The following is a 9451-nucleotide window of genomic DNA, read 5'->3' on the forward strand; positions in this document are numbered from 1 at the left end:
GCATCGGCAGGCGGACTCTCAACCACCGTGCCACCAGGGAAGCCCTCCAGGCCACTTTTGATCAAACCAGACTGTCTCTGGGGACTTTTCAAAGCTGGGGAGGGTGGGGCAGTGGCCACCCTCAAGAAGGGGCTGGTCTGACCATGCCAGGCGTGCTGAGCTGGGTCGCACCGAGGCAGGGAGACACCCACTACCAGAGTCCTGCCTTGGGCCAGTCACTGGGGGACACAGGAATGGGGATGCAGGGGTTCAGGCATGGGTGGGAGGGAAGCCAGGCGGTGGCGTGGTGGAGCAGGGGTCTCAGGGTAAGCAGTTCCCATCAGACGCCCTCTGAGCACGTCTGCTCTGTTCCTAGATTTTCTGGGTGGGGCCGTTCATCGGAGGAGCCCTGGCCGTGCTCATCTACGACTTCATCCTGGCCCCGCGGAGCAGCCACCTCACAGACCGCGTGAAGGTGTGGACCAGCGGTCAGGTGGAGGAGTACGACTTGGATGCCGACGACATCAATTCCAGGGTGGAGATGAAGCCCAAATAAGGGGGCCTGGCCCAGGCATCCATGTGCGGGGTGGGGGGGGGCAGGGGCGGGTGTAGGGAGGGGAGGGATGAAATCCGTATTGTAGACACTCTGACAAGCTGGCTCAGTCACTCCCCAAAGATCCGCAGGACCTGCATAGCCAAGCCTGATTTGGGGCTGTTTCTATCATCTTCTTTCTCTTTCTCTGTTTCCTGGCCTCAGGGCTTCCTGGGGACCAAGATTTTCCAATCACCCACTCCCTTGAAGTCACAGAGGAGGTGAAAGAGAGGGACCCACCTTGCTAAGTTGTCCCCTCAGAGTGTGATGGGAGGTGTGCCAGAAAGTCCCCCCTCACCCCAAAGTTGCTCACCAACTCACCTGCTGCAGGTGCCTGGGGCTCCACTGTGATTGCTTTGTGCCTTTGGGCATGGCCCTCTTTCCTGTAAAGGAAAGGATGCCCCCAAGGATGCTCTGATGGGGAAAAGATCCCAGCAGGTGCAGTGGTAGGGGCAGGTGGCAGACAAGCCTCGGCCTTGCGACCTGGCTCACTTCCAGGGCCCCCCTAGATGTGCTGCATGATCTTGGGAAGGTGTTAATCTTGGGGCCCCAGTGACCCCATCTGTAAAGTTGCAGGGACAGGGAAAGCTATATGGGCCTGAGGCCCCTCTCTAGGATTCTGTAAGTGTAGACAGACACACTGCAGGTTCTGGAAGATGCAGAGTCTGGACCAGTGATGCTTCCTCCAGTTGACAAGTATATAGTTGTACCTACACATCTATGTGAACACGTGTGCATAGGCATACATGCTTCAAAGCAAAGAGCAGCAGACCATCCAGCCACTGGAAGTTCCTGTTCCTGGGGGGAGCAGGTCCGATAGTGGCTCCACTGGACAGAGGCTGCTCTTGTAGAATGAAGGTCATTTAGAGGGCGAGGGAGGAACGCCCATATTCCTTCACTGAGTTGTGGTTGATCTTTTCCACCTGTCACTGCATCACCCCCATCATTATTTGGTTCTTCACTTTCCCCTGCCAGTGCAGACACAGGTCACCATTATGCAGGTGTGTTTAGTCATCTGAAGGTTATCAAGTTATCTGAAGGTTATCAAGCCTGAGGACACATGAACGCGATTCGGATCAGCCTTCGGAGGCAGATGCCCTTGTTGGACACTTGGGGGTGCTTCTAAGCCCCCAGCTGATCCCAAGGGGGGAGGAAGAGCAGATTCCTGCCTTATTCCTGAGCTCCCGTTTGGAGGCATTTGGCGCAGCTGGGCAGCTGTACAGGCTGCCCAGGTCATAGTCTCCTCTCCTCTCTAATCTGGAGGGGACAGTTGGTCCTGACCCGAGGCAGTAGCTATGGCTGCAGCCCAAGGACAATTCAGAGCACAGTCTGTTTGGGGGCAGCTATCTACACAGTCCATTCAATTCCACCAGGGTCAGAGCAGGTCTCCCTATGTGCCTGTGGCCATGATGGTGACAAAAACTGAGAGACACAATACACAGGTGTCTAGGAGCAGCAGGAGGACCCATCATGATATCCGCACACTCCCTTCTCCATTTCCTAGCACAAACTTCTAGCCCATTTAACAGATAGACTGAGGCCCAAGGACCCACAGCTAGATAATGATTTGGCCAGGCCTAACAGCCAGGACCATGTCTCTGGCTACTCCCTGGACTGTGAGACTGGTCCCTCTCAGTCCCAGCTTCTGCATTTCTGCCTGGGCAATGGCCATGGGCCAGGAGGGGTGAGGGTTGTGCTGGAGGGGAGAGGGGCGCAGACCCTTCCTGTCCTGTTCTGGCTGCTGCACACCAGAACCCTGCATCTGTCTGCTCTGCATATATATCTCTTTGGGTTTGGAATTTCATTACATGTTAAGAAAATAAACAGTCATATAAGTCATCCAAGCTCTCTGGAATGAAGTTTTCCTTCTTTTGCCACCATGTTCCCACTAGGGATCTCTGGGTCTGAGAGCTTGGGCCCACTCTTAGGGACCCAATCTGAGGGGGAACCACTGCCTGCCCTCCTGCCTCCAGGATCCCTGGTCTCAGGGAGTGGACACAGCCCCACCCAGAACTCCATCTGAGAGACACAGTGTCTTGCCCCTCATTTTTGATTCTGACCTGTGAAAGGGATGGGGGAAAGCAGGAATGAAGTGTGACAGTCCGTGGCTCCCCTCTGACCCCTAGGAACAGAGCCCAGGGAGCACCAGGGACTTCCCAGGTGACCCTCCCTCTGACCCTCCTCACATATGTGACCCACCTACACCTGAGCTGGGCACTGGGGCCCACAGGCTTGCCCGTGGAGCTCAGCCCCAGGGGTGGGTATGGAGAGAGACTTGCCCGCCAGAGTGAGGTTAGTGCCAGGCGCAGGGGAGGCTTAGCTGGCTGGGGAAGGATGACCTGCAGTAGCTAAGAGGGGAAAAGCCACTTAGTCCCTTGAGGCCTTGGGGGGCTAAGGGCTCCTCCTCTCTGAAACCATGAGCCACATTCAGTGAGGTTGTGCACTTTCCCGTGGAGGATCTGTGGCTTTTGTCAGACTCCTAAGGGGTCTCCCCAGGGCAGAAGGGAAGAGAGGTCAGAGTGGGCTGACCTCTGCCCCCAGGGTGACAGGAAGCCTGGAAAGGACCCCTCTGTCTGTTCCTGACTTTCCACCTGTCCCCCATGTAGCCCAAGGCCAGTGTGGGCTGAGAGGTTCCATCTAGGCCTGTTCAGCTTACAAAACCCCTTCCCACCCATGGCCACCCCCAGTGCCGGGGGCTCAGCAGGCATGGGCATCCTCACCTGATGGAGGGGAGTGGATACTCAGGCACATGTCCCAGTAATAGGACAAATCTTTGCCAAGCTGACATTTGGACCCAGGCCTCTGACACTCCCCCTGACATGCACACACACTTTGGGCTAGTTTCTCAAAACAGGGACAACTATACTGGGAAACCTAGTGCCCAATAACAGGAGGCCCAGAGTCTGGGAGGTTCCGAGAACCATCAACCTGGATATCTCACTGGGCCACATGGACAGGCATTGCCATGAGCGTGGGCTGAGCAAGTCAGGGGTGACCGGGGAGGTCCTGGCATCACAACTCTGCTCCTAAGAGATGCACAGTTCCCGCCTCCCTCTGGTGGGGGGCTTTGCTGATGGTGATACAAGGGCAGCTTGGCCTGTGGAGGCCAAGGCTCAGTGCTGTCAGAGCAGGCTTTCTTATTCCAGCGTGAACTGGGCCACTGCGAGTGGCACCTGGGCCCTCAGTCCATGCAAACTGCCTCTGCACCTCCCAGGCTGAGGACAGGCTGCTCTGAACGGGAGGGTGCTGGCCAAGCTATGGAAACAGGGTCCAGTCTAGTCTCTCTCACAGCCCTTCTTGGCTTGTCTCCTTACCTTGTCCCATCCTCCCTGGCGTGAAGCCCTCTCAGAACCCATAAGGGCCCCTGGCCACCCCCACCTCAACCCTTGCTCTTCCTTTGGTATCCCCTGGCCATTCCAGGGCAGAGCCTTTCTTGGTGATTGTTCTGTTTTAACTTCTAGAATCCTAGTGCCAAGATACACAGCCTGAAGAAGAGGTGGAGGAACTTCCCTGGGGCTTCACATACAAGCTTTCTAACCTTTATAACATCCTTGGAAGGTAGAGATGACAACCTCTACTGTAGAGGACACCGAGGCCCCTGAAGAGGAAAGGATTTGCCCAAAGCCACACAGTGCGCTGGTGGCAAAACTGGGATTTTGAACTTGCTCTGTCTGGCTTCAAAGACTGGGCTCTTTCCACTCTGTGGTGCAGGCCCATTTTGTCAAGACTCCCACTAAGTTTAGCTCTGGTCCAGCTAGGCTTCCTCTGCCTGGAGGGTGTTGAGAGGAAAAAGGAAGGGAAAAGAATACCTGGCTGAAGGGGGCTCTAGCACCAGGAGAAGTGCCATTCATTCTGGGGCCAACTGGCCATTGTTTCTGCTTGACACATATTGGCACCACCTGGCCCAAGACTGCTCCCTGGCACTGGCCTCACCCAGTGCCCTCCAGGGCTGACTGTCCCTCTCTCTATTTGGGAGGAATATGTCTGACAAACTTGCTCATCCAGAGGTTGTCCTCTCCCACCAGAGTATATGAGAAGGGGTAGGACAATGCTATACCCTGGGGGATACTAATGCACCATTCAGGCCTGAGGGCAAAATCTGTAGGGCCAGGCTCTCCCAGACTCCCTCTTATCTTCCAGACCATGGGTTCAGGGCTTCAGGTAACCTATCTCCCAAGGGTCATCCCCAGCTCTGCTCTGCTCATGCTCTGTCCAGCCCAGCACAGAGGAGAGGTTTTAGGAGAATAACTGGAACTGAAGTAGGGCTTCTGGAGCAACCAGGACGCTTGTCTGTTTTGTTCATCAAAATTTAATGGAGAGAGTATATTTCCTGGAAGATTCCATGACTCAACCTTGGTTCCCCAGCTGCCAAGCATTCAAGCAACTACACACATGAGGTGCTTTGATGAGGGGGTCATCTATCACCCTCCTCCATCTGGGTCCATGCTGACCAGCTACCAGGCCACTTCCTTCACTGGTTTCCCCCATGGTCCATGGTCCACATGGAGGTGGCTCAGCTGGCCTGGAAGGCTGTGCCCTCTGTGCTTGGCCCAGAAGGAAGCAGGATGTAATTCAGCAGTTACTGAATCCTAGAATACTTATCTCTCCATTAAACGCTTTTTAAAAATAATTAATTAAAATTAAGAGATGGACAAGGCCAGATTTATGGGCCTTTAATAATTAATTAATTAATTATATTTATTTTTGGATTCATTGGGTCTTTGTTGCTGTGTGCAGGCTTTCTCTAGTTGTGGTGAGTGGGGGCTACTCTTCATTGTGGTACGCGGGCTTCTCATTGCGGTGGCTTCTCTTGCTGCGGAGCACGGGCTCTAGGCGTGCGGGCTCAGTAGCTGTGGCGCACGGGCTTAGTTGCTCCGCGGCATGTGGGATCTTCCTGGACCAGGGATCGAACCCATGTCCCCTGCATTGGCAGGCAGATTCTTAATCGCCGCGCCACCAGGGAAGCCCTGTCATTATTTTTTAAACATTCTGAAGGTTCAAGCAAATGTCACAATACAAGAAAATAATCAGTATAAATATTGGGATATAAGAAAAACTATTATTAACAGTTGATATGAGTATATGATTGTATATGACCTCCTGCCTCCAGTCAATCAGTCCTGGGTTTCTAAACATCCAGGAATATAAGATCCTTATAGACCCACATTTCCCTTTTGATAATCCTTTTCCTCCAGGATCAAGGGGACTCCTCTTTCCAGGCCCTCGAGAGTTCTATGAGAGAATTGATCTTTGAAGCTATCCGGGACTGGGGTGAGTCAACTGGTCAGACATAGATGCCACAAGCCTCAATGGGGCTAGCGACCCATAAATCTGGCCCCGACTCCAGCATCCTTGTCCATCTCAAAAGCTCATGTAGGCTCCAAGAGGACCCAAATGAAAGGGTGTGGGTGGCTTTGGGCAGCCATTTGCCACCTGGCCTCAAGGACATGGTGCCTTTTGGGGATTTGGTAGAAGCAAGGCGGGCTCACTTCCTTTGGGGTTCCCAGGCTGGTCCTCAGTGTCCTTGGAACCAAAGCCAGGAGCTGGTCTGGAAAAGCACTAGAGGGACTGGTGCCAGGGGCCCCCACCCATGGCACGACCTGGCCACGTGCTGACTGATTAGGATTTTTCCATCACTCCTGGAGGTCACACCTTCACTGGTCAGGGGCCTCTCAAGGAAGGAGATAGTGATTAATGTTTTATGGATGAGCTGCTGAGCAGACGCCTTGTTTTCTTTAGGTTTAGAATACAATGAGGATGATGAGTGGAATTTGCTGTGAGCTGGGGGCCAGGGAGGGGCCGTTTTTGGGGGCTGGGGACACACAGATGATGATGTTTACTGTTCTTGGTGCTCCTAAAAGGGGAAATTCTGGAGGTAGGGAAGGCAGGTGAGGTCCTCGCCAGCAGGGCCATCATCCCCGGCCCTCAAGAGACAGTTCCTACCAATACCTCGGGCCCTGCTGGGCAGCGAGGCCACTGGTGAAGGGAGCCCAGAAATTTTAACGAGCTTGTCCTGCTTAGATGACTCTACTTCTGTCTAATAAATCATATTCTCAGTATATAGGGTTGTGCTTATTTTTCTGTTCTTTCCAGTGTATTGATGGGGAATGGCGCAAGGGCGGAGCTGATCTTCGGCCATGTGGGGTAGTACGGCCTCACCAATTCTTTCTTTGTTTTGTTTTTAAAATATTTTAAGTAATAAGTTATATTTAAGTTAAATAGTAAATGGCACCGAGTTGAGTATAAGTCAAGCATGTTACTAAATACATTAAAAATGAAGTTAAGTTTAATGAATATAGAAATATTTATTTCCTTGGAATTTCTTCCCCGTGAACTTTCTCTAATTTTTATTTTTTTATTGGAGTATAGTTGATTAACGATGTTGTGTTAGTTTCAGGTGCACAGCAAAGTGATTCAGTTTATATATTCAGTATATACACACATATATATATCTATTCTTTTTCAGATTCTTTTCCCTTACAGGTTATTACAAAATACTGATATAGTTCTCTGTGCTCTACAGTAGGCCCTTGTTGGTTATCTATTTCATATATAGTGTTGTGTATATGTTAATATTAAAATACCTCCATTTATTCTGAGCTCTTCAAGTACGTCCCCCCACCCCTCGCTCATAGCTGTCTCGTCACGGCCTACCCTGGTCCTTCTCTAGTCTCTAGCCTCTCCTGGACCTCTCCACAGTCCAGCACTTAAAGGCTTAACATGTCATCAGCAGGGGACCTCCAGGACCCTGTCCACCTCAACAGTTGTGGGATAGTTCTGGTGGATTGGTGCCCTTGCCACGCAGGACATGTATTTTGCATGTGACCTCTAGGTAGGAAAGAATGCATTCTCTCTCTCTCTCTCTCTCTCTCTCTGTATATATATATATATATACACACATATGAGGTGTCTATCCTGTAAGGTCCAAATTAGAAACTCTGTTTGTATGTGTATGTGTGTTGGGGGAGAACTTATTCCTGCAATACTATATTTGGAGTCATCCGCTGATCTGTCCTAAGAAGGTGCCAGTGATTCTTACTCATGGGAGAGCCGCGGCACAGCTTTGTGTAGGTACACAGACCCAGTGCTCTGCCAGCTCTTGAAGCCTCACCCAGGACCAATCCCTACCACATAGTCAAAGGCTGAAGAAATGTCCTCTGCCCAGGGTATGTTTCTTAAGAGATGTCCGCACTGGGTGCTATGCTCAGTTTGTCTGAAGCCAGCCTACCTTCCATGGAGAATATGAGCCTGGGAAGGCTGGTCTGGCTGTGCTCATAAAGGGGGACCTAGCATACACTTTCAACAAGCTACTACGGAAGCCAATGGAACTACAATTTGGAGGGAGAAAAATATTGTCTTTGGGGAGAAAAATGAAAGAGAGGGAAGGAGAAAAAGAGAGAGAGAGATAGAGAGAGAGAGAGAGAGAGAGAGAGAGAGACTCAGTGAATTCAACCAATGAGTCCAATACAAAAGAGGCAAACCCAAAGGATTGATAAAAGATGAAAAAGTTCTCAAGGATGGGAGCCCACCATTGATAGCACACTTGAACACTCTGAAAAGTGACTAATATATCCTTGACACCTTACTTAACATGAGCTTTATTTTCTTTAAACTTAGCTTATATTTTTCATAATGCAACTTAAATAGATATAAAAACCTATACCTTTAAGGAGCTCAAATAGAAAACCCAAACAACCTAAACCCATAAAACCAATAAAATTAATCATAATCACGCAGACACTGGCATCTGTGGACTGTGCCCATGTCATGCTAGGTGTCAATATATTGTTGTGGGTGTGGGGAGAGTGCTATCAAGCCCATAAAGTAGGAATCAGTGATGTCAGAGGTGACCGTGGAACCTCCTACAGCAACTTCTGGATCGTGAAGTCTCCTGCTTGCCACTGCATGACGTGGACAACTCACAGATTTTTGGTTATTTGTTTAACTCCAAGGAAACCTTCTTTAAATCGAACTTGGGTTTTTGAACGCAATGAAGGCACGTTACCCAGACCACAGAGCAGACAGGCATCTGCTGAGTTCCAGGCAGTCCATGCCGATCTGCCCACTGGGAAGAGCAAGTTCCTGGGAGTCTGATAGAGACCAGGCTCCCTCTTTTCCCAGATCAGGTCTTCTTGCTTGGGTAGATTACACATACCTTGGTGGTGTTTTTGTTTTTTTTGGCCAGTGAGGGTTTTTTTTTTTTCAGTGAGAAATACATAATAAATTATCCATTTGATAAAAATGCTGGCAACCTCTGTTTTCACGTACATACTTCCTCCTGATTCCTTGTGAATCAGGCACTGGGAGGTGAGTTCCATGTTCAAGAAGGATGGAGCTAGTTTCATGTCTTGGTCAAATCGTTGACCGAGGCTGGTTTTGGAGGCAACCTCTCCCAAAGGCATAGGGCACACAGCCGTCAATGTCCACAGGCCGTCTGGCATGTACCAAGTGGCAAGCATACACCCACAACTCTGCAACAAGAATTCGTGACCTCCTGTTCTAGCGTTCTGTGCGTTCATCCATATTTCTGGGTCTCATCAGCAAAGACAGGGACACGGGAATTTCCTGGTCCTCCGTATCCCTGTATCCCTTTGTCCCCTGCTTCCCTTTAACCCCCTCTCTCTGCCTCTCTGCTCTGTCTCTGCTCCACACCCTGTGAGAGGATTCCTGGGCTCTAGGGAGAGAATGACTCTGTTAAACTGTTTGTAAAGTTCCGGGATTCACTGATGCGCCCGGATTGTGACTGATGAGCCGGTGGCACCTTCCATCCGAGACGAACTCCAAGAATTTCCGCTGCTGGCACTGACCTCCTGGCCTGGGAGGAGCCACTGCATCTGCCTCCAGGAATGTGGGGCCTATAGAGACACCAAGCCCAGGAAT

The 9451-nt window shown here is 50.9% G+C and overlaps 1 protein-coding gene across 1 annotated transcript in view; it reads left to right on the forward strand.

Annotated features, from left to right (window-relative positions):
- Positions 1-2408, forward strand: part of AQP1 (aquaporin 1 (Colton blood group)) — a 13922-nt gene extending 11514 nt beyond the window's left edge. The window contains exon 4 of the mRNA XM_007466107.1: positions 356-2408. Coding sequence (XP_007466169.1) covers positions 356-535 — 180 coding nt within the window. The 3' untranslated portion in view covers positions 536-2408. The remainder of the gene's footprint in view (positions 1-355) is intronic.
- Positions 2409-9451: the final 7043 nt, after the last annotated feature.

The sequence above is a fragment of the Lipotes vexillifer genome, unplaced genomic scaffold (genome assembly GCF_000442215.2).
Source record: "Lipotes vexillifer unplaced genomic scaffold, Lipotes_vexillifer_v1.1 scaffold150, whole genome shotgun sequence".
NCBI classification, from domain to species: Eukaryota; Metazoa; Chordata; class Mammalia; order Artiodactyla; family Lipotidae; genus Lipotes; species Lipotes vexillifer.